This window comes from Babjeviella inositovora, assembly GCF_001661335.1.
Source record: "Babjeviella inositovora NRRL Y-12698 unplaced genomic scaffold BABINscaffold_8, whole genome shotgun sequence".
Classification (NCBI taxonomy): Eukaryota; Fungi; Ascomycota; class Pichiomycetes; order Serinales; genus Babjeviella; species Babjeviella inositovora.
The window spans coordinates 453,668-477,254 of NW_017566845.1; the positions used below are offsets into that span (position 1 = coordinate 453,668).

Below are 23,587 nucleotides of genomic sequence, written 5' to 3' on the forward strand. Positions count from 1 at the left end.
GGATAGAGCTCTAGTCACGGTTCAGGTAATCCCAGGAGCCATAATGTGGAGAAAATGGCCGCCGCTAATCCTCTTACGCTGATATGATTGACGGATCGCCATAACTCGTTAACGCATAGACTTCAAGACGCCTGCAGGACTGACAGCACACTATCTAATCGTCCTGGCTGCTGGAGCGCAGGGTTCGACCCTTGTCCGATGAGTAACTGGATGGCTGCTCGGTGTTAAGATCTATCTCTGCCTGAAATGCGTACAGCCTGTACGCAACCCACAGCGCTGCTAATCGCAGGCTTCCCTGTACGTGCTCTGTTTTCGCGAGCACGCCTGCCTATAGTTCTGCACATGTATAGCTTAATTTAGATACCTGTACATGTCTGTTTTCCAGGAAGGCTGCAATGTAGGCCAACGGTTGGAGGTACATATGTAATGTACGGAATGTACACGGTAAGGGTCAGATCCAATGTAAGGGGTGTAGGTTCGTGTTTAGCCGGGCAGTACTTTGCTGTTGAAATGTGCGGGTAGTATGAGGATGGGTTTAAGTTTCGAAAATTGACTCAGGGCTGATAGAACGATAGGCGAGTTGGCGACCCAGGAGAGATAGCAACGATAGGCAATGTGCAGACCCCGAACTGGCAGCAACGATAGATGAAACCAGAAGGCGCAATAGCATTGTCAGACTCCACTTCAAGTGCGACCACACACCAATATCTATCCAAATGTTTGGCATCAATCATGAATCTGACTCTTTGCTGTTTATAGCAACACCTACCAACTTGTACTCGTTACAAGCTCCCCAAGTCGCGCCCTTCCTCACTGTGCCAACACGCTGATAGTGGTCGTAGCAAATCAGACGTGAGCCCAAACCTTAATCCGGCGCGCATGACTGACAAAGAAAATACGTAGGTGGAGTGGTTACCCTACTGCAGGAGACAGCAATCCCTCACTGGTTGCAGGGCAACGGCCCATTTGCGTGGCGTGTGCGTCCCCTATTGGACTGGCGAGAACCTGCGCAGGCCGCAGCCTCCGGGGCTTAATTGGATGGCAAAGCCTTCTTTTGTAATTCAGCTATACTATCATTGCACAATTACACTATCATTGTAGAGCTGTACTATAGTTGTACAGCTATACGGACAGAATTGACTAGGGCAATGCTGCCTGGCGGCGAAACTGTTCTGGTAGCCCTAGCTTAAGGCTGGGTTTACACAGCACCTCCTTTTTTTTGCGACGGACCAGGCAAATTAGGTTTAATGGCATATGTAAGCGCGCGCACCTGCGGTGCAAAATCTCGCAGCTCCTTATTCACGCAAGATACGCGTTCTGCCATCCACAGTGCCTGTCCGTGGTACCTGTCTTACACAGCGCAGTCATTCTGTTCATCCGTAGCGTAGTCATCATCCACATTACATTTGACGTAGGTGTACGAAGCTTATACTCCGTCGGCTTCTACCAGTTGTGTTGTGGTTGTGCCAGCCTATCATTGTGTGTGTGCTTGTCGGAAAAAGAAACGAGAGAAAAGAAACGACGGCGCACGTCGACGCGCGCAAGTGCATGCATGGCCATCCTCTAACCACGCAAAACTCTCGAGTCAAAACAAATCCCAACCGAAAATTTCTCTTCTTGTTGTTTTTGCCGTCACTACAAATCATTCTTTTTATCAGAGCCAAAAGCCAGAATCTCTTCAACACCAATTATGTCTGCCCACTCCACCCCCGTCCAGCCGTTAGATTCCCACACCGAGACCCAGTCCCAGGACTACGCGCGTAGCGCTCCGTCCGTCGCCCCAGCCGGGGGCTATGGCTACCAGCAGCCATCGTACGCGGGCCCAGCAGCGACGTCAGCGCAGCGCGGCGCGTACGCAAGTGGTACAAACGCCCCAGCCGTGGGTGGCGCGACCTCCGCGTCCGCTGGCTACTACAACGAGCACTACCCCGCTTACCAACAGCAGTTGGCCGCCAACCCAAACTACGCGTCGTACTACATGATGGGCGCGAACGGCGCGCAGGGCGGCGCGCAAGGTGCCACGCAGGCGCAGGCCCAAGGCCAAGCCCAGACGAGCCAGACGCCGCAGGCGACACGCGACTACTCCGCCAACTACGCCAACTCTGCGTACGGTTACGTGCCAACCTATGGCGCGGTATACTCCGGAATGGTTCAGAACTCTGGTGCGGCTGCGACCCCCGCGGCCGCGAGCCTGGCGGCGCCAGCCAATGCGACGAGCTCTGCGTCGTCCGCGTCTGTCTCTGCCTCTGCCGCCGGCTACCCTGCGTCAACTTCTGCCGCAAGCTCCAACCCGCAGAACCCGAACCTCGGGCAGATTCAGCCGACTGGCTTGAGACCGCGCGTCACCACCACCATGTGGGAGGACGAGAAGACCTTGTGCTACCAGGTGGACGCCAATGGCGTGTCGGTCGTCAGAAGAGCCGACAACAACATGATCAACGGGACGAAGCTTTTGAACGTTGCCCAGATGACCAGAGGCAGAAGAGACGGGATCTTGAAGTCGGAGAAGATTCGCCACGTCGTCAAGATCGGGTCCATGCACTTGAAGGGTGTGTGGATTCCGTTTGACCGTGCATTGACGATCGCCCAGAGAGAGAGCATTGTCGATATCTTGTACCCATTGTTCGTCAGAGACATCAAGTCTGTGATCCAGCAGGGTGCCATGACAACGTTCTACGGCTCGCCACAAGGCCAAGGCCCGGCCCCTAACGGCAAGTTTGCCGCTTCTACTGCCCCTGCCGCGCATCTCCGCTCCGCCAGCGGCAACCCTCCGCAGACGGACGTGAACAGATCTGCTACTAACACCCCAATGGCCGGCCTGAGTGCTGCGCCAGGTCAGCAGCCGTATGTCCAGCAACAACAACAGCAGCAGCAGCAGCAACAGCAGTACTACCAGCAACAGTATCCATACTACCAGCAGTACCAGTACACGAACTACTACCAGCCGCAGCAGGCGCAAGCGCAACAGGCGCAGCAGGCGCAGCAGTACGGGAATGTGTATGGTGCGTACGGTGCGGGCGCAGGTGCAGCCGCTGCGACGACTGCGGTGCCAAGCGAGGACGTCAAGGAAGAGAAATAAGCTAAGTCGAAGGCGAATCTATCTTATGTTTGAGGGGCCGATTCATTGGAGAGGTTCATTACCATCTGAAAGGATTTTGCCAATGAGGCTTTCATCTTTGATTATCAGCTCTGTACGTTTGATTCCATTTTTGCTCCATCTTTTCATCTCTTTCCGCTCTGATGGAGCAGCTGTCTTTCTCTTAGCTCCCAGGGTATGTTCATTGCCGACCCTGTTGGCATTTTTTTTTTATATCGCTTATGTCCTGCTTCTCTTTCTGCTTTTGCTTGGCACATACTTGGTGTATGTGCGTGTGTATTATATTTGATTCATTATCAGTTGGTTGTAGAAGAAAATGCTCCGGGCGTATCGGGAGAGAAGTTTATGACGCAGCCAGGAGTTCTACCAGTCCAGAAACAACTCGGGCGTATAAATCCTCAGGAGAGTTACCAAGCTAGCCTTTGTAAAACAGTCCCGGACCGGGGATCAGCACAATTGAAGGAGAACCAAATAGAGCCTCCATGTATAGAAGATGTCATGGCACAGAGTTAAATCGTTGTGCCCTGACAAACGGAATGGAAACCACTGTGTCCTAGTACACCGGTTTGTCACCACTTTGATCAGAAGCGAGGACTGTGAGTCTAGCACCACGGTAGGGTAGGCCGTCTCTCTCAGCGAAGCTAAACCTGCGAACCGCTTCCATTCCTGTGGAATCTTGTGTAGTGTGCCACTTTCAACTACTGTAACTAGGCAGGGCCAAGCGGAGGTAATCACTAGGACATGCGGCATCCTCGAGTCCCTACCAGCTAGATAGAAACTTAGTCGGAGATGTAACTGTCCCGCCTGCACCTGTCTAATGATTAGTTCACCGAACCTATGCCATTCTACTAGCCTGTGCTTATATCACTTATGCAGACGTAGTGTCAAAAGCTTGTCAGCAATAGTCGCACGTCTAGGTGGACCACGAAACGCAGACACCACATGCGCATGCATCCTGAACCTGCTTATCACAGCTTAAGCAGGGTAGCGACTTAAAGGTACATTGCATGACATGACGATTCACCTACATGCGCGCGTAGGGCATACCAAGGTTATTATTTGGGTAAACATACAGCCACTGAATCATTGGAGAAGCTGACAAGACTGAAGTCGAGGAGGATAAGGCAGTTACGGAAATGCTGATCCACTGGGAGATAGCTACGGAGCTGACGAGTTGTTACATCAACATGTCCACAATCAATGTCAGAAGGTGCTCGTATATGGAATGGCAATTCTGAGAGATACGTACTATCTAGGATAGGGTTCTAAAGAGAGATGCAATCTAAGGCTGGTTTTAAGACGTGATCGATGATTAGTATAGAGAGATATGCGCCATCTAGGATGGAGTTAGAGGGGTCATCGGCCCTGGCCCCAGGGTCGAATAGACGAAACGCAGTTCCGCCCCCAGTAACTGTCAGCGTCAGAATAGAGATGATAGCCTTGGATGACTGGCTTTTCTACGAGGTTATCTGCGTTAGTATTCCTCAAGTTACTGTCTTCTGACCGTGTACGAAAGCTGCAGCGCCGCTGAAACGTAGAGAGTTCAGTAATCCTGATAATCTATCTGGCCCTTTCTGCACGTGATGAGCCAAAGGTTCCCGGCCGTGTAAGGTAAATCCGTCTATTGCATCATTTCCCATTTAATAATTTTATCCAGATATCACTCTTATCCCAATAGACTGACCGGCGCTCGCCCTTTCTCAGTACCTTGTGGTATAAGCATATATAATAAGCGCCGGGTTCACGATTGATACGTCAGGCTTGAAGTAAGCCTTTTGTGTCAAGAATGAGGTCAGTAGACAGAAATCTGGGTTAAGTAGTATTTTACGGAAAAATACTCTGGAGATTTGAGGGAAAAAAAAACTGGCACGGATATAAAGACCGCTTACTATTGAGTAACCTAGAAGCAGGGAACAATACATTTAAAAGGTTAAGGCACAGCAAGAACACCCCGGTCTCAAACATCCTCCTCGATCTCTGTTGAATATTGAATCGATGTTGGCATAAATCTGCCGTTAATAGCTGTAGGTTTCTGTCTCATTACGACAGATCACAGTATTGGGCGTTGTTCTAGCGATGGTTCAACCTAAAATATCTCTTCCTACATTGGTCTGCTGTTTAAACTTAGATTGCAAGAACTTGGGGGACTGATAGTGTGAGAGGAGATGCCCAACTGGTATTAGTATTACACTCCTATCTGGTCCATCCCTAGAGCACAATACCGACAAAAGGGCCTGTTCGAAGGAAATGGGAGGTGTCACATGCGAATAAGCAATTGGTAGTGCCGGTTTAACAACGCTGTATGTTTTAGAGTTCGCCAAGGAAATTAGCAGAATGGATTGATACTTGAATTAAAAAAGGCGGAAATTTTACAAGTCATTGTTTATACAGCAATTATTAGTCCTTAAAAGTCACCGGAAACATATAGTGATAAATTGTGTCATTTGGAATAAGGGGCTAAGCTCGAAAAAAAAATATAGAAACTGAATGTGCACAGTACAATTAACGCACGACGAGCCTCTCTCTGAGTTTTCCCAAAAAGATATTTGATAACCCAGAGAACTATACCATGAGTGGTTCGTAAGGAAACTGCGATTCATCCGCGAGCAGAGCCTGGATTTTGCCCAAGAAAAGACCACCAAGCGGATATCCACTCAAATCGTTCTCGGAGACGGCTGCTTCCGCGTCCTCCCACTCATCCAGGAACATATCCAAGAAAGCTTCTGGAAGGAACCTGCCCTCAGCTAAAGTCTGAAGCATCTTCTGGGTTTCAAGCGCCTGGCTTGCCAACCCTCCCGTGAGACTTTCGTCTGTTTGGGAACTTATCTGGTCCATAATCCCGGCATACTTCTGGAACGAAGGCATATCATACTCTTCCCTGTCCTTTGTCTTATCCTTGACAACTGTGCCATTAACAGCCTTCACCTTGCGAGTGTAGTACCTGGCCGGTAACGGCGCCAGGGCGTTGAAGCGGAATTTTTGCTCCGTCGTTCCAAACCCGTGGTTACCACTATGGGAGAGGAAATAAGTGGAATTACCCGCCTCGCCAGACCCAATCGACATCACTGGTTTCTGGTTGAGTTTAAATTCGATCGCCGTGGCACGGACCACGCTCGCGTTGTACGCCACATGCTCGTCCGTTCTCAGCAAGATATCGATACTCACAACCAAGGGAAACACCTGGGTGAACTTTGTCTGGAACACATCCTCCTTCGCTCCTGCCTTATTGTTCAACACGATGAAAGAATGCTCGTTCGAGACGACCGAAACCACGCTCTGTGAATCCCCGTAGCGTTTGTAGCTCTGGACATTCGTTTGACGCGCCTTGGAAAATGCTTGGACCGTCACGTCGAGCTCTGTCCCGTTTCGCAAAACGTACCTCACGTCCGCCTCTATTTCATTCTGGAAGTTGGCATTGACAATCTGCGATAAGGAGCTGGAAGATGGAAATCCGAGGGAAATGGCATCCGACTTCCCAGCGCGCTCTTCAGCAACCTTACCCGACGCCTTCACAATCTGGTCGGATTCCCAGGTCAAGATGTTACCAGTGCCAATCCAGTTCTCCCCGATCGATGGAAGGTCTGGCGCTGTTTCCGCAAGGCCGTTGACAACTCGCACTTCGAGTAAGCTTTCCTCCGCCCCCCAAAGCAACGGTAAAAGAGGGGTCAAATCAACCTCCAAGGCCTTGATATCAAAGGCACCGGTGCCCACAATTGGGTTCCAGAGTGCAGGCGAGATCCCGCCGGTGTAGATGACCGGCTGCGGCGACACGCTAGCGACTCTTCTGCCGTTGTAGTAGACGGTGGCGATTCGCACTGGCCCGTGGCCCGGCAAAATACTCAGACTGTGGCCCGCAAATAGCTTGGTGTATTTGTCCAAGACATTTCCGTACCAGAACTCCTCCGCTCCGTTACCAGAAACAAAAAGGTTTAAGCGAACCCGGGTAGTGTTGGCGTTCAACTTTGGAACACTGTAGATCATCTTCTTGGACGGAAGCGTCACCAATGGTGGGGCTCCGTCATTCGCCACCACGGGGTAGATCTGGTCTGCCGCACGGTTCATAGAGAACAAGGCCTGAAAAGAGTCAGAGGAACGATGGAGATCTGAAATATCCGCAGACTTCTGAGGAACCAGATAGTAGTGTGCGGTAAGGGTGACGTTGATGATGCCGTCGAGACGGGAGTTCAACAAGTTGTCAAGCTGGAACATCAAGTCTAAATCCTGTGTCTGGAACAACTTCAAGTACGCTGAAACATCTTTTTGGACAGTGGAGTAAACCTCACCGCGCGCTGGTTCGGGGGTGGAGGTCCGCCAAAGCGAAATCCCGCCGAGGAAGAGGTTCGCCAAGCGGTCATATTGTGTTCCTTTGACCGTGGTGTTTAACTCAAGTACCACCTTGTTAAAGCTGACATCTGGTGCAGCGTAGGACACGACAGCTGGTTGGCCCCAGGAATTGCCAAAAGAGTGAGCTAACAAACTCTGGGAGTGCACTGGGACGCCGAGGTGCAGAAACGGGAGCGAAACTTCAAAAACTTCCCTGGCTGGGGAGTATACGCCGGAGAAAAAATGGCCCCCTTCTGACCCCCTGAATAAGCGGAGGCAAGATACTCCAACCATAACGATATACAAAATGATTGTGCTAAAGAAGATGAGCCGTTTCTTTGTCGGTATGGTCTTATTCGGGGTACCGGCTTCGGCATCGATACCTTTTCCAAAATATTCCCGCTCTCTACCGAGGAAGGGCATCCCTTCATCGTACCCCCTTTCACGCAGTACTTTCTCGTCAGTGTATTCTTCATTTTCGTACGGCATTTTTTCGGTGGCAAGGGTTCTCCCGTCTTCGTACGACTGTCTGGAGCATGGTACCTTGGCCCCAAAGTGTCTTTCATGGCTGCTGGCATAGATTACGGAGTGCCAAATACTCCATTCACGGATTAGCATTCCTTTCATGGTAAAATAGCTTGAGGGTCAGTATAAAACATAGAAAGAGTGCTAACCCCAAAAGTCCTTTTATATGCGGCATAGCGCAACGTGCATCCCGACAGGGATATTGAGTGCCGCACGTATTCTTGCTCTCATCGTTGTGGCGGATAAGGATTTTCCCCCTAATCAGTACGGGGTGGCAAAAGGGCTTGGTTTATTGGAGTATGTCGGTGATGGGTAACCCCTAGACCAGAATTCTCAAGGATCAAACTGTTAGGTCGATGTTATGGTAATGACCAGCCCCGTAAGATCTAGTCAGCACTAACGGTTTCAGAAATGCGTTGTATTTATAAGCACAAAACGACATTTATATCCAGTGAAATGGATTTCCAGGTGTGTCAAATGCTACTGGTGTATGGCGGACGTTCCGTATCTCCCAGGGGCTTATTATTTACTGATACCACGGATCTGAGGTTTATAGAGCAAGCCACAGGATGTCTGCCCCGCACCCAAATTCTCCATGTCTTTGGCTGGGTTAAGAGAAATTCTCTATTGGACATGTAGTTTATTTCCGCTTAACCTATTTATATCCTGTTCAATGATTTTTAAACTGTATAGTTCTTTTTTCCGCATGTGGCAAACCAGCATTTCTTCGACCCTTAGGAATGGCTCTATGGCCCAGTGGTCACCACTGACGCCCGTCTCGTGTTGTTCTGCGCTTACCCGCCTACTCCGGTCACCCGGAACCCTTGCGGGTGGGAAATTCGGTGGTTCGCTCCGTCCGATCGACAAACATTACTCCTGAGAGTTTACCAGGCGCGGAAGCGCCGGGCAGTGCCATCAGAAAACACCGAAGGCTTTGCCCTCGGATGGGAGGCACTGCGGACGGCTGGTCCTCCGTTGCACGGGGGGCTGTTGAGTGCAATGTGCAGACCTTGGCTTGCAAGAGCCAGGGCACCCGATACCGATCATCTTCACGGGACGGGAGGTTTCTTTTTTCTTTTAATGGTTATTTGATAAAGCCAGTTGGCTTTTACTGAAAGTGTCCAGTTTCACCACAATTACTTTTTCCGACTGTTCAATGTTCGATTCCTGGCACTGAATATCCTGCACAAATAAATATTGTTGATATCGGAAAACAGATTCGGTGATAGCCCCTAGGAACACTTTCTCTTCCCAAGTCATACTATGAAGTTTCCCAATATTTGGCGTATCTTTGCATCTTTCCGCACAGAAGAGGAGGAAAGACAACAGTCACGCAAAGCGGTATGTATCTGAGAGACCCATCGTACAACGGTGACTAATGTCAGATAGTTTTTCAACTTGGTAGGGTTTTTGGCAACCTGTGTGGTGTTTTCGTTTGTTGCACAGAAGAAGATCAAAGCCTAAAAGTAAACGAGGCTGGAGGTGGGTATCCCTTACGTGTTTATGGTTCGCTTATCTGCGTCAGATACGGGTTCGCGCGCGTTTAAAATCATCAGACTCATCTCTCGCGCTAGACTGGTATTGGAAGAATGGCTTGTATAAGGTATTCCTTAAGGGTAGGTTGAGTCCTGCTCCATACCCGTGGCTTGGCCGGTACACCCCACTTTCCGAATTTACGATGTTCTGAGCTCTCTTTGTTTGTCTAAGTGTTATAAACAGGTTGTCGATGAGCTATTGAGTACCGACAAAGCCCTGTCATACAGGCACCATTTCCCCCTCACGGTTTATCCTCCTTCAGCCAAAATGTAAAATTGCGCTGGGTTACTCCGCGTTGTATAAATTCTATAATCCGAAAACTTCGGTTGTACCTAGGAAATTTAATTATATCAATGCATTTATTTCGACTGCAGACTAGGCATACTTCTTCAGAAACCTATCAATACCATAAACCAATGATCTATGTAATGGCAAAGAGTATAGACAATACCAAAGCTTCCCCTTAATACCTCTAGGGCCGTTTCTAGGTGAACTGCACCTATTCCATATCGAGCTGGTCAGCAGTCGTGTTATTTCTCATTATTCACCTCGGTGATGCGCTTGCTGATAAACCCCTCCATGTCGACCTTATCACGGTAGCGTTTCAACCACGGATGGGCCAACAACTCGGTATAGGACGGTCTCTGAGACGGTACCTTGCTCAAGCATTTTGCAACAAAATCACGAGCCTCGGAAGAGAACGACTCGGCTGGCAAGTTGGGGGCAACACCATCAACAATGGCGGAGAGCTGTGAGAAAATGTTATCATACGTTTCAGGCGGATATGGATACGAGCCCATAGCAACCTCCAATATCGAGAGCCCGAGCGACCAAATATCCGACTGAACGCTATACGAAACGTCTTCCGGATTCATCAGTTTGATGCGTTCGGGCGCCATGTACGACTGGCAGCCAATGTTGGTGCGGGCCAATGACGCAACAAGGTTACCACTAACACCAAAATCACATAGCTTGACCTTTCCGAGCGAGTTGATTAAAATGTTGGTGGGCTTGACATCGCGGTGGATAATGTTGTGGTCCTGCTTCAACTGGCGCAACCCGTGGATAACCGACTCGGCGATGTACGCTAAATACGGCTCATCCACGCCCGTTCCGTACACCTTGTCTAACGAGCCCCCATCCATGTACTCAATGCACATGTAAACGGCGCCCTCAACGAAGAAGGCGCCATAGAAGTCGACAATGTATGGCGACACGCATTTGTGCAAGATGTCCAACTCCATGAGAATCTGAGAGAACTTCGCTTCGTCTAGCTCCAACCGCACCTCCTTCATTGCCATTGTAACCCCAGTGGGCTTGTGCAAAACCTTGGAGACTGTCCCGTAGTTTCCGCTGCCCAACTCCTCTATGACTTCCAACTCGTCAAAGGAGATGTGAAAGCTGGAGCCGGAGGAGAAGTCCACCCCTTTTGAATGGAGCGAAGCCTTTCCCGCAAACTGCAACGACCCAGACTTAATGTCCACGTACTTGGAGTAGTTGGCAAAAACACCCTTGAGGTTGCCCAGTGGTACGGATGGTGGCGCCGCGGGGTTCGGCGCCGCACCGCGCTTGCCCATCAAGTCACTGAGGGTTGTGTTGAGAATCGGCCTATTGGGATTCGCCCGCATGCTTGGCGCGGAAACGGGGCCCGGTACGGCCAGCTCTGCTATTCCCGGCAAGCCGCCCGGTAACTTCATGCCTCGTCTCGCGGATAAGGAGGCCTTTCGCTGAATAGCTTCGGCGCCGCCGAATGAAAACTTTGTGGGGGAATTTGGCGCACCCGGAAGTGCAAGCTTGGGGCGCGGGGGCTGCGCTGGGGACATTTCCCGGTTTGAGGGCAAGGCGGCCTCCGACGCCGCCTTGTGCAAAAGGTTTCTAGCGGGCGGTAAAGACGGTAACGGTTTATCTGTTGGTGATGACGCCGGGGATGAGGCGTCGGTTTTTTTGACGGAGTTTGATCGTTTTTGCTGGAACGCCATTATGCGTGCTTGCACGTCGGCGCTCAACGGTGTGGAGCCGCCGGTAAATGGCGGGGGGGATGATACCAGCCGCGGCTTAAGATATCCGGTTCCCGCGCTTGCGCCAGAGTCCAAATATGTGCTGTGCAACTGGTCCGCCACATCGGCCGAACTGGGTGTGGTGTCGATGACCTGGTTAGGATGGGACATTCAAAAAAAGGAGGGGGTTATAGAGATGTTTAGGGTAGTTCACTCAGCTTTGATGCTTGGAATGAGTTAGTTGAGTGTTTGAGAACGTACGTGGCGTTACTTGCAAAAAGGACCAAGAACGTGGGACGGCTGGGCGTAACGGGAGCACTGCTCTAGTATACACCCAATTTCTGATGCCAATTGCTTCAGGTATTCTCCCTGGGTAGGTTTCTGGCTGTAGAACCCTGTGAGATGTAGTTCTGCCGGTGGGGTGTGGCTCTGGTATTTTCGGCTCGGTTTCAAGGGGCTTACAAACGTTCGTCGTCACTTGTTAAAGGAGTGTATAGTCAAGTGGCAGGTTGTCAGATGCTGCGATAAACCTAAAACTCTGTAAGTAGGTGTAGTATGATGCCGGAGGAATTACTAGGAGCCAAGACCGGGACGTTCGTTAGCGGAATCTCTTTTATATATACTGAGCTTGCATATTGTGGCCGGGATTTAGTTTCGGAAATTCTCCCGCGAAATTTCTTCTCGCGCGGACTCTAGCACTTAGTGCAGGACGAGTGTGTAAGGCACCAAGGGGTGCGCGTCAATGGCCAGTTTCGCGTGGCTTTTGGAGCCAAACTCCCTCGAGGATCGACAAAACCGACGATTGCGTCGCGCAACGCATGTAATTTAGAGTCATTTTCATCCCAGATCAACCCTGGTGTTCCACAGAAAGTGCATACATAGAGAACCGAGTCTGTTACAAAAAGTATTTATAGTGTGTCTATTTACCTAACGTGAGGGTTAGTGCAGACACAGAACGTGCTACTGCCAGATAGATAGCCATATGTCCCTCCTTAGTTCCAGTCGTCGCGTGCATCTATGTGCAGAGTTGTGAACGGTGCGTACACTTGCGCATTCCGCACGGCCTTTCCATGTCGGACAACTAACAGTCATTCCGAATCTAGTAAATTAGCACCATGCTCTCTGCGTCGAACATGTGCCATGGTGTTTCAAGCAGAAAATGGCACAAATCCAGGTGCGGTGACGTAATTGGACGGTTTACGGGGCCTGTCTCTGCTGGTTATTTTTTTCTCGCTATCAGTGCATGCGTTGGTTTCGTATTCCTTCTTCGGACCAAATGGTCGGATTAAGTTTCTTACTAAAAAAAGATGAAACGCTACCAGATCACCTTGCGGGGTACATCATAATACCCTGAGGGCGTGACAGCAGTGGTGTCAGCTTCTTGAAGAAGGTTGGTCTTAAGAAGATCACCAAGCCCTTGCCTATCAGGGCAGACAGTTGTTGGAGCGCACTTTAGGTCTGCATGTTAAAGCCCTTCTGAACCGGCTTAGGAGGCTCTGGGCTTGATAGTAAGCCATCCTAAAGGCGCCGACATGGTGAACTCCGTTCCATGCCCGAAGCACGCGGTCAGCCATCCTTCCGCACACTAAAGACTGTCCCTCCGTTAGTCTGTAGGTTTCGGATTAACAGCGCGTTAGTCAGTGTTGAAGCCTGCCCCCCTAATCCCTGTTCATCCTGGAACATATCACCGTATGCCGCAGGTAGCAAAACTGCGCTGCACTCCCCTGGGTAGCAGGGATCGAATATTCCCTGACAGACACCGACAGAGATGCCCCACTGAAATGGCAGGCTGGGGTTTAAAACAAAAGTTTATCAAACAAAGATGGTTTACTTTTTGTGCCTTGAGAGGCGTACACAATCGTTAGGTGCGTGTTTCCACAGTTCAGCACGCACTGTGTAACTCAAAGATTTCCAGGCTGGCATACACGGAAACACCTACGCACATGATGACATGTGTCACGCCAAGCGTTTAAAGGAGATCTGTACAGGGGACCAGGGTAGATGAATTACTACTACGGTACTAATGTATCCATGTAAAACTGTCAACAAAAGAAAACTTAGACGAGAGATAAGGAACAAGCAGAGTTTCCGTGTACGCGGCGAGCAGCTCTATTTAGTCGGCGTAAACAAGTTTGAGAGCTATACGCAATGGCATAGATTTATACAATGATCCCCGTATTGCAGGAGGTCTGTGGGACAGAAAAGCATTTAACAGAGCTAGACGAGACCCTATGGGCCACTCACCTGATGTACTACAACTGGAAGTGCGGGGATGAATATATTGGCAGTAGTCCGCTGTCTCATGGTTCCCCCCTTGGGCTTCAAGTTAAATTTTAGTCTACCTTGCATAAACCGCGTTTGGCGCCATTCTGTATTGAACCTGGAGGAACCGAAAACTTGCTTCTACGGAATCTTGGCTCTATTAAAAGCTAGCTACGAGATAGACTATAAACATAATGCTTCGGTTGTATTTAATGATAAATGATATGGCCCCTTTCTGGTAAAGCTTCTTCGCGTTTGATTTGCAATAGACCCTGTCTAACCCTACTTAGTGACCGTTAATTATCTCTGCATGCAACTAGCGTCTAGATAAAACACGCCCAGTCTTTTGAACTTCTCCCACAGCTTTTCATTTTCTTAGACATTTGTTTGTAATGCCGGCTATTTTTAGAATTATCTGTGGGCCCAGTGTTTTCTTTCCCGACTCTAGCCTCTGCCTGAGCGGTGAATAGTCTTAACCTATCCCCAACTTTATGTAGGAAGTCCTGGTTTGTGGAATTGGAAGGGCAAGCACATTTGAGGGCAAGCACATTTGAGAGCTATTTTAGCAAGCAGCAGAGAAGACAGCAGCTACGAAAGCTGGAAACCGCTGAGTTATTAGCCCACCAACTATCCGTACTTATTAAATAATCCATTAGATAACCCTATATGCATCGCCCTCGATACCTGTATCCAGCGGTGATACGATGACAATGATATGTGTACCCCTGCTGGCAATTGTCCCACTGTATACGCCAAAACCTCGTTTTTAAAAATTGGAGTGAACCATGACGTCTATTATCGAGTATAAATCCAAGAAAATGAAGCAACCTGCGTGTGAGTTGCTGAGGTTTTTTTTTTTACAGTAGCTCGTGGTTTAACGAACCCCTTGACCTATCTAGCTCCCCTTCCGGCCACCTGGCTGGGCTTTGTCCTTCCAACTGCCCTTAAACAAATGATGGACAAGTGCCATTTCGTCGTTAACTTCCTTGCTTCCCATATGGCCCACACCGGGGCTGAAACTGGTGATGGGCAAGATCATGACATCATCAACCAAAAGCGGCCTCTCCATACCAGTGAAGAACTCCCAGCTGATGGGGCTTGTCTTGGCATCTGTGCCGTCACCTTGGCTGCCGTATAAGTTGTTCAAGTACTTGAAAGTAAAGTCGGTAAAAATGCCCGGTCCAGTCCAGTTCATGATGTCCTCACCCTTTTTATCTCCCTTGGCAAGGCTCAAGTTTCCGTCCTCCGCCCGCTTCAACGTAAGGAGCGCGATCTGAATCACAAGCTCGCGGAGCATTGGATGGCCAACCTTTGACTGGATGGTCCACTGGCAGAACTGGATGCGGCGAGCGTACCAGTCGTGCCAGTCGGGCCTATCGGGGTCCGCCTCGATCCCAAGCACTAAACCGGCACCGAGCCCCGGAACCTCCTCCGCCAATGGCGTGAGTGGGTCTTCCGTTTGAGGGTCAAGCTTGGAAAAGGTATAGGATGGGTTTGTGGCTGGCCAGCGGTCGATCGGCTTGAGACTGAGAGTGTCCATATCGGAATAGACCCCGCCGCGTGCAAGCAAGATCAAGTAGCGGAAGAAGTCTGCCTTTAAAATCGGTGTAGGGAGGATCTGGTACGCCTTCAAGACCTGTGGGACCGAGGCGTATAAGGACTCGATCAACTCAGAACACCCCTCGTCCGATAAAACGTAGTGCGTGTGTGTTGGGTTGGTCATCTTCCATTTTAGCTGGTTATGGTGGAACTGAGCGGGAAATTGTTTGTGGGCCGTGTCCACTTTCCACGTTTGCCAGATAATGTTTGGGATCGGGTGTGATGCCTCGTATGGAAATTGGTACGAGAGCTGCTGTCTCATAGATATGCTCAGTTTGTCTCCATCTGCAATGATAATAGGGAGCAACGGTGTGCGATTTGGACTGAATATTGCCCCAACCAGCTTGAAATTAGGTACCTTTTCAAGATCCTTTTGAAGTCGCTTTATAGATTCTTTAACGGATGTGGTGGTATACTTGGCAGGATCTGTCTGGGGTGCGATTCTCACCTGGGATACGATGGAGAAAATGACGTAGAGTACCATGGCGAGGACGAGACATAGCCTCACCCGGCGCGATTGTTTCAACGATTGGATCAAACTCATCGGGATGGAAGATGTACCTGGTCCCTGAGCTGTCAGGGTAAGGCTGGAGAAATGGGGTTGGGATTGGGGTGAGGTCCGAAGAGATGTCTCAATCACGGGTATGTGAAAAATTACGCGTCTTGTCCGATATTTCTGGGGTGGTGGGCAGCTAGCAATGTCCTATCCCTGTCATGTAATGTGTCAAAGGTGAAACGAAAACCTTTTCCAGAAGAAATACACCGTAGGAGAATGACGTGAGACCACTTAAATTTTGGCCAAGCTGGTATTTCGCCCATCATTGCGCTGCGTCGCAGTCTGGTCTAGATCGCACTCTCGGGGTCTTTTATCCTGCCAAAGGCACGCCTGTTAAATTTAGTGCACTCCCTGGAATTTCAGACATTTTATTAACGTCAGGTATTTTAAAGATTATGGATAACCACCCTAATGCTTGATCCTCATATTTATGGTTAAAACGCCCGTGTGGGTGGTTTATATCCAGATTGATGGTTTCTAAACTCAACTATGAATGCAGGTTGTCCCAGAAACCAATTTCAAACGAAAAGTAGCCTTTATATATACGGGTATTTAGCCAAGGTTCAATATATATATATTCCAACTTTTATTTAATTTATATCGGTATATCTAGGTACAACTGATTTCGGTGGATGCACACGCCGGTTCCACTGAATATTAGCATAGTGCCATAAATTCGTGGGAATTTACGAGATAGACCGCAAAGTATCCAAGAAATGGGTAAATGGGTTTAACACGGTAGCCTTAAGACTGTGACCAACCGAAATACAATCACGGTTTGATACAAAACCATCAGGCAGAGCTATTTCCCAGTCATATTTGAACGCTAATGACGGTAGAGGCTTCTTTTTAGCGTAAACATTTATTCGGTAGACGGACCGGAAAAGAAAGCGGATTAAGAGGATGAGGGTTATGTCCCGGTGAAATGCATAATTTATCCCGGGAACCACAAACAGATGAAAACTCGTAACCTCCACGGAGCTAGCTAACCTTGGGCTTCAGAAATGCAATGGGTTACAACTGGTCTTGGTAGTAGTTGCTCAACAAGATTCTGACGTTGTGGAACTCCATCTTGCACTTCTCCACGGCGTCGCGAATGCTGTCGCTCCACTGGCCTGGTACACACAAACCGTCAAAGCTGTGCTTAGCACCGTAGTTCTGGATGCGCTCACACTCACTCTGCACCTTCTGCAAACCCAAGGCGGCCGCGCTGCCCTTGAGGTAGTGGCCCATATTCGAAATTTTCTTTAAATTCTCGTCCGAGTTTGGGTTTGCCTCAGGCGCTAGCGCGGCGTCGAGATCAGCAAAGATTGTGTTAGCCTGTTCGACAAATGTAAGTATCAACGACTTTGAGAAGTCCTCTTCATCCTCATCCATCGTGAGCAACTCGGAAAAGATCATCCAGTCGATCAAGTCCGAGTTTTTGGGGTCGTGGTAGCGCGGGCCTGGCAGATCCATCGCGGCGTACTGTGCAAACTGGTCATGCGCCTTGTCTGATGTCTGTGCGTGGAATGAAGATGTGATCATTAAAGTGTAGGCGGCGGGGCTGTAAACGGGTTCGTTGTACGTGTCTCAGATGGAACGAAAAACGGAGCGTGGAGACTTCACGAAGGCGTTGACTTCTGGATATACCGGCAATAAGACTGAGAGAGACGCCAAGGATGGGACTGAAATGAGAGGGACACCAAAGATAGAAGAAGAAGAGTTTTGCGGATGGTTGGGAAATTACGAGATTGCAGAGTGGGAGAAGGTTTCAATTATTTGCCGTACGCATTTTCGCTCGTTCGCACTGGCCTCGAGGTCTACGAATCTGCCGTGACGCGCCTGAGCTCATCACGCAGACACTTACATCTTCGCACGTCATTGGTTCCAGCCTCTTTTTTTTTTCCTACCCATGCCAAGAATTCTAGATCCAGTGCCAGGTACGAACACATGACCAAAAAGCGCTTGGAGTAATTTCAGGAAAGCCGACCTTGAAGCTGGTGAGGCGGGGGAGAGCCTAAAAATTAGATTGGAGTCATCCAGAAATCGCCCGATCTAGATTGTCTAAAACGAACAGAGCGGAGGTTGCCGTCCATGGCGTGCGTTTTCGCGCAAGCCTCTATGTTGGCTATGGCCACCAGTTGCTTGTGGTCCAGACAAATAGCTAGTGTTATCCTTGCCTATTGGTAGCATATTAGGAAAGGCGACAGCTCCTAGCGATTGGTGTGAAAGCAGCCTTGCTATCACCGTTTCCAAATAAGCGTGAGCCGCCCAGGCATGACGCCTACATGTTCGCGGGGATATGTGCTTAAAAATTTTCAAGCACTTGCGCATGGTTGGGTTACAGAAGACCACACCTTGCATGGTGATTGGGTTCCTAGCGGGATAGGCCATTACAGGGTCTTTTGGAGCTTCTTGTTGATATTCGGCTGAAATTCCCACTTGTCGAGCGCTCTTGGGCCTGATTGACGCTGGAATGGTCCAGATCTTCTCGCTTGTGGCGATCTGTCCTATGCGAAGACAAATAGAGAGCCGCACGATGATATCATTGCGCCGATAAAAAAGCATACGGCGCACAGTGCTACTTCTATATATTGCTATTTCAACCAGAAGCGGAACATAGGACAATGGCCACGGAGCGCCGAGGGAACCAGTGCTCAGATCTATAGCAGTTTGCGTCATTTTAGAATAGCCTCGAATTCAAACAGTTTTCCTCGGATTTCCGCAGCAGTGTGTTACCCTTATGACGTCGTTGTCCCTCAAACAGGAACTGCACGTCATGTATGCACATCATTTTGACGTTTTGAGCGCGGGTAAAGACTGTTTTAAGGTTTTAGACGAGCTAATTTTTCTGAGGGAGAATCACTCTTGACAAGTCACTGGTTAGTATTAGGGAGTCTCGCTTTCATTCCAAGCTGCCGTTAGGTGGATGTACTAGATACGATAGGGTATTATTTTAATGAAAGGACGGCACGGCGCATAAGCATGCAGCCTATACAGCTTCAGTTACTTTAAATATATGTAAAGAAATAGGTTTACCAAATACGCCAGGTTAACTGGTTCGGATTGATCCCAGGACTGTGCAGTTGTCAGGTTATGGGAAATTACCTAGAGCCTACAACAGCTGTCAAGGGTGGTATGTACATGACGCTACCCTTTAGAGCTGGTGCTATGTCTGAGTGGTGAAAATGACTGATTCACATGAATTGGTTCATACTCTAAAATGGGTCTTTAGATACCTATCCAACCTAACGCTGGCAGGGTGATATCCCTTCCGCCTCACAATCTTTGGACGTGCCAGTCGATTAAGAGCACCCATGAACGTATATTTGCATCTTTTCAGCCTATTCGCACAAACCTACCAAAAACACACAGTGAGAATCACGTAATCAGCATGAGATAAAATAAGACTAAATACACAGAAATATCCGCTTAAACGCTCAAAGAAGCCTCAACATGCTTGTTGTATCTTCCACCAACAACGGTAGCCTCACCAACAAGCTTGTTAACCTCGGCAAACTGCTCCTCTGTCAACTTAATCTTCTGAGAAGACAAGTTCTCCTCCACCCTGTCGATGGTGGTACCACCGGGGATGGCCAAAAACTTTGGAGAGTTCTTCAACTCGCTGTGTTGAGCGATCCAGGCCAACGCCAACTTTGGCATGGTAATGTTCTTGTCACCCCACTTCTTAAGCAACTCCTGCAAGTCATTAACCAACTTCAAGTTCTTGGTAAACGCGTCTCCTGAGAACCGGTCAAACAGTCTTCTCATGTCGTTCTCCGGGATATCCTCCACCTTCTTGATAGTACCGGTGAGGAAACCTCTGCCCAATGGCGAGTAGCAGACGATAGGAATCCCTAACTCCCCACAAGTTTCCACAACCCCGTTGGTCAAAATTTCACGGGACCACAACGAGAATTCAACCTCAACACAGCTGACAGGGTACAAAGCATGAACCTTACGGATGGTGTTGGCGCTCACCTCACTAAGGGACAACCCCCCGATTTTACCGGCAGCAATGTACTCACGCACAACCTCCACAAATGTTTCCATCGGAATAGAGGGGTTAACTCTGGCAGATTCAAACAACTCCAAGTACCCATCCGGCATGAACGACAAAATGTTGTCGATAGAGTGGCGCAATCCTGCGACGTCAGGCACCGGGGCCAAGGTCTTGAAGTCAATACCCCCCTTGACACTGATGGTGACCTTACTTCTATATTCAGGGTACTTCTTGAAGAAGGCCTGCAAGTACTTCAAGTTCAACTCGGAGTCTGGTGGGTTACCATAGAACTCACCAGAGTTGATGTAGTCGACGTAGTGGTGGTCCAAGATGTACTTCAAAGTTTCGTTGAACTCCTCCTGCGTCTTTGGCTGTGAGCGCCAGGTGAAGCCCATGAGGCCGAACCCGATCTTACCGTTGATTGGGATTTGTTGGTTTAAGGTGGATTGTCTTGGCATGATTTTACTTAGGTTGTTAAGGAATTGAGGTGGTGAATACGAAACTCAATAAGCAATTGGGGAGGGAGGTGGTTTATATACTGTAGGGAAGGTTGCATGAAAACGTGGAACAGCAATTTTCACGTTTGCCACTCAAAGCTAAGGCTTGACATATGCGTAGTATCCGTCTCGTGAATACATTGATAGTATCTTACTTGCATTTAATCCCTCAGATTATAGACGTATTCGAGTAGATACCCCTGGTATTCGGAATTCGTCGTCTAGTATACGCTTAATCAGACGCAAGGTATTAAATCTTAGTAATGTAGGTTCGGGTATGCTAAGAATCCCTGTGTAGTAACTTTGGGGTTTCATTCAAGGAGCTTCGCGGGGCATGGAGGGGATATTTCGGAGGCCGTATTTCACTGTCCTCAGTCGGAATTGAGCAGTCAAACATTGGCTATTATACTAGCCATAGGGATAATATATTAGTAGGTGAATTTGAACCAACAGTATCTCGGACCCCACTATTTGTCGGTCAAACTCCGATAAATACACTATCCGAGGATGCCGTGAACACTATACAATTTTCAACCGGGGAGCATAATGACCAGGGTATTCACTGGGTGTCCTTGGAACACGCAGCAACTTTATAACTTATGGTTCTCCCCGCACAACAAGTGCAACATACAGGCCTTTCATCCAGGCACCACATCATCGCGCAACTTCTTGATGACAAAATATGTTAGGTCAAGCACTGCAAGAGTGCCTTTTAACATATACTCAGTCCGTATTATAGTAACCTTTCAATGGAAATCGTAAGAGGAGCCTTAACTCCGTAAGCTCTGCCGAATAATGCAGCGTCGGTTCGGAGACGCGCTCTATACTAGTTTTAACTCCGATAGTGGTCAAAATCACAGGCAAGGTATGATTACAGCAGATATAACTGGGCACCCGCTTGGATCCCCTCTACTCTCATATAGCTCAGCAGCTCATGGATATATGGAAAAAGACAAATTGATTCACCAAGTATACAACCCACCGACAATTCTATATAGACGCATCTATTCCCTGTTCTCAACAACCAACTCGTACAAGTCGCCCAACTTGCTCGCATAGTACTTGACCTCCTCTTCCGTGCCCTGCAAGTCCACGACACGGGCTTCCGGCTCGATACCTGTCAAAACTAAGAGGGTCCCCAAGCCTCCGTCACGGCCGAACTTCATGTCGGTATTCAATCTGTCACCAACCATGACGGCACGCGCTGGGTCAAAGCCATGCTCGGCCTTGATCGCCTCCATCATCTCCTGGTTCGGCTTCCCGCACGAGCGCGGTGTTCTACCGGAAGCGTAAGCGATAGACTGGATGATAGATCCGGCACCAGGCAAGACCTTACCCTTGTTAGGGAAGGTAGAGTCAATATTTGTAGCGAGAAACGTAACCGCCGGATCGTGCAAGTACTGCAAGGCTGCAGCGAGCTTGTAGTAGTTGATTCGGGTGTCCAAACCGGCGAGTACAAGGCTCACTGCCGGGTCTACGTTCTTGATGAACGGCGCTTCCAAAGCGTTGAAATCTGCTGGCATGTTCGTGAGCTCCGGGTCGGTACCCCCAATGGTGGAATACCCCAACTCGTGCAACTCCTGCTCAATCCCGTGCTCGCCCACAACGAAAATCTTCTTATTTGTAGAGAGCTTGAGGATCTTTTTGATGTAGATGGCGGACGCGTACGCGCTGCCGAAGATCTCGTTTTTAGAGACGTTGGTCAAGCCGAACTTGGCAAACTTCTTTAAGTAGGCTTCGCGCGATTTGGTGGAGTTGTTTGTCACAAAGATCAACTTTTTTCCGCTCGCCTTGAGGAAGTTGAGCGTCTCTGTCACCTTTGGCAAAAGGTGATCACCCAACCAGAGCACCCCGTCACAATCAAAGAGGAAGTAGTCGTACTGTGCAAGAAAGTCTTCCGCCTGTTGTTTTGTTTCGATCTTAACCGTCATGGGAGAGGAACTGTGCGAAGGTGGAATGAGATGCAAGGATGTGAGACTTTTATGCTTATTTTTAGGTTTGGTATCTCCACCACGAGGCCACCCCGAGCCACCCGAGGTGCACGTGATAATGGATCATAGCAGCACTCCAATGTCCACGACCAAAGGAAAATGAGCCAATAGATACGAGCTAGACCATACAGATAATACAGCTATTTAGGACTCGCTATATAAAACCTCAGAGATTAGCGTAAGATCTATGGCGAATAGCTGGGAGCCTCGGGTCTGGGCGGTAGAGGTGGCACACCGTTGCGAATTTATCGGGGAGAACACCTATAAGGGGGATTTAAACTAACTTTATAGGTACATCAATATCAAGCGATATAGCGTACTCGGTGTCAGCTAGGTTGGGTACATACGCGCTAACCTTTCCGTACAAGTACAACGCCATCCGGGAGTCTCTGGGCCATATCCGCGAATCTCACGTTCTGCATATTTCACGTTCGCGAAACTGAATCGTTTCGAAAACACGAAAATCACCAAAGGCGGAATTACCCAATCCGGAAATCTACAGCCAACCTCCATTTGTTTCCCCCCATCAATGATTGGCCCGTAAGACATAGTCGTGCGCCAGCTAACTAAGCGTAAAATTCACGCTTACAGTCTATATCGAAAGGGAGGTGGTGTATACACAGATCCTCTCTCTCTCCAACCAATCTAATCCAACTGACACAAAATGGCCCAAGATTTACCACCTATCGGCGGTTATGAACCAGTGCAATGGAAGCGTAACTTGCCTTCCAGAGGTTTCCGCCCTATCGTTTACTTTATCGGATTGGTGTCCTTGAGCGCCTACGGATTCTACAGAGTCTCTTTGGGTATCCACGAGAGAAGGGAGTTGCGCCGTGAGCAGCGTTGGATGGAGTGGTACTTGACTCCGTTGTTGCAGGCCGAGATTGAGAGAGATTCCTTGAGAAGAACTATCGCCTACAACAAGCGTGTCAACGAGGTCATGAAGGGCTCCGAAGGCTGGGAGAACGAATACCAGGGTGAGGGCGACGAACACAAGTTGAAGGACATTCCAAGACAATTTGCATTCAGAGACAGACTCAGAGGCTGGTGGTACGGCTCCAACACCTTGTCCACCACCTTCAAGCACGGCCAGTTCTGGACCTTCGACGAGACTGCCGATGAGTTTGTCGCCAAGGGCAACGAAAAGAAGTAAGGGTCGCTTCGTTTCCACTCCACTTCCATTCATAGATCCCCTATGTTCATCAGCCTTGCCCTTTCT

At 49.1% G+C, this 23,587-nt stretch overlaps 11 protein-coding genes across 11 annotated transcripts; 4 read left to right on the top strand and 7 right to left on the bottom strand.

Moving 5' to 3' along the window:
* Nucleotides 1-2,335: 2,335 nt before the first annotated feature.
* On the top strand, nt 2,336-2,674 carry BABINDRAFT_16971 (KilA-N domain-containing protein; the record flags this gene model as incomplete). The annotated part of the gene is made up of 1 exon (XM_019130684.1): nt 2,336-2,674. A coding segment is annotated over one exon (339 nt), but the record flags the coding sequence as incomplete, so codon positions are not given.
* Nucleotides 2,675-5,974: 3,300 nt separating this feature from the next.
* Nucleotides 5,975-7,636, bottom strand: BABINDRAFT_18330 (uncharacterized protein; the record flags this gene model as incomplete). Its single annotated transcript, XM_019131183.1, has 1 exon — nt 5,975-7,636. A coding segment is annotated over one exon (1,662 nt), but the record flags the coding sequence as incomplete, so codon positions are not given.
* A 1,572-nt stretch (nt 7,637-9,208) lies between these two features.
* BABINDRAFT_37980 (uncharacterized protein) lies at nt 9,209-9,409 on the top strand (the record flags this gene model as incomplete). Its single annotated transcript, XM_019131845.1, has 2 exons — nt 9,209-9,286; nt 9,335-9,409. The coding sequence occupies 2 exons, from the start codon at nt 9,209-9,211 to the stop codon at nt 9,407-9,409; spliced, it is 153 nt and encodes a 50-aa protein (XP_018984457.1).
* Nucleotides 9,410-10,071: 662 nt separating this feature from the next.
* PBS2 (mitogen-activated protein kinase kinase) lies at nt 10,072-11,514 on the bottom strand (the record flags this gene model as incomplete). The annotated part of the gene is made up of 1 exon (XM_019131218.1): nt 10,072-11,514. A coding segment is annotated over one exon (1,443 nt), but the record flags the coding sequence as incomplete, so codon positions are not given.
* A 3,121-nt stretch (nt 11,515-14,635) lies between these two features.
* OCH1 (Och1p) lies at nt 14,636-15,883 on the bottom strand (the record flags this gene model as incomplete). The annotated part of the gene is made up of 1 exon (XM_019131842.1): nt 14,636-15,883. One exon carries the CDS (start codon nt 15,881-15,883, stop codon nt 14,636-14,638), a length of 1,248 nt encoding a protein of 415 aa, XP_018984459.1.
* Nucleotides 15,884-16,450: 567 nt separating this feature from the next.
* YPD1 (Ypd1p) lies at nt 16,451-17,552 on the bottom strand. The gene has a single exon (XM_019129217.1). It carries the CDS (start codon nt 17,420-17,422, stop codon nt 16,910-16,912), a length of 513 nt encoding a protein of 170 aa, XP_018984460.1. The 5' UTR covers nt 17,423-17,552; the 3' UTR covers nt 16,451-16,909.
* On the top strand, nt 17,382-17,774 carry BABINDRAFT_162195 (uncharacterized protein). The gene has a single exon (XM_019129218.1). It carries the CDS (start codon nt 17,472-17,474, stop codon nt 17,712-17,714), a length of 243 nt encoding a protein of 80 aa, XP_018984461.1. The 5' UTR covers nt 17,382-17,471; the 3' UTR covers nt 17,715-17,774.
* Nucleotides 17,775-17,941: 167 nt separating this feature from the next.
* On the bottom strand, nt 17,942-18,559 carry BABINDRAFT_167670 (uncharacterized protein; the record flags this gene model as incomplete). The annotated part of the gene is made up of 1 exon (XM_019130529.1): nt 17,942-18,559. One exon carries the CDS (start codon nt 18,557-18,559, stop codon nt 17,942-17,944), a length of 618 nt encoding a protein of 205 aa, XP_018984462.1.
* A 750-nt stretch (nt 18,560-19,309) lies between these two features.
* BABINDRAFT_167671 (pyridoxine 4-dehydrogenase) lies at nt 19,310-20,338 on the bottom strand (the record flags this gene model as incomplete). The annotated part of the gene is made up of 1 exon (XM_019130530.1): nt 19,310-20,338. The coding sequence occupies one exon, from the start codon at nt 20,336-20,338 to the stop codon at nt 19,310-19,312; it is 1,029 nt and encodes a 342-aa protein (XP_018984463.1).
* A 1,043-nt stretch (nt 20,339-21,381) lies between these two features.
* PHO15 (4-nitrophenylphosphatase) lies at nt 21,382-22,308 on the bottom strand (the record flags this gene model as incomplete). Its single annotated transcript, XM_019131875.1, has 1 exon — nt 21,382-22,308. One exon carries the CDS (start codon nt 22,306-22,308, stop codon nt 21,382-21,384), a length of 927 nt encoding a protein of 308 aa, XP_018984464.1.
* Nucleotides 22,309-23,032: 724 nt separating this feature from the next.
* On the top strand, nt 23,033-23,320 carry BABINDRAFT_18481 (uncharacterized protein; the record flags this gene model as incomplete). Its single annotated transcript, XM_019131197.1, has 1 exon — nt 23,033-23,320. A coding segment is annotated over one exon (288 nt), but the record flags the coding sequence as incomplete, so codon positions are not given.
* Nucleotides 23,321-23,587: the final 267 nt, after the last annotated feature.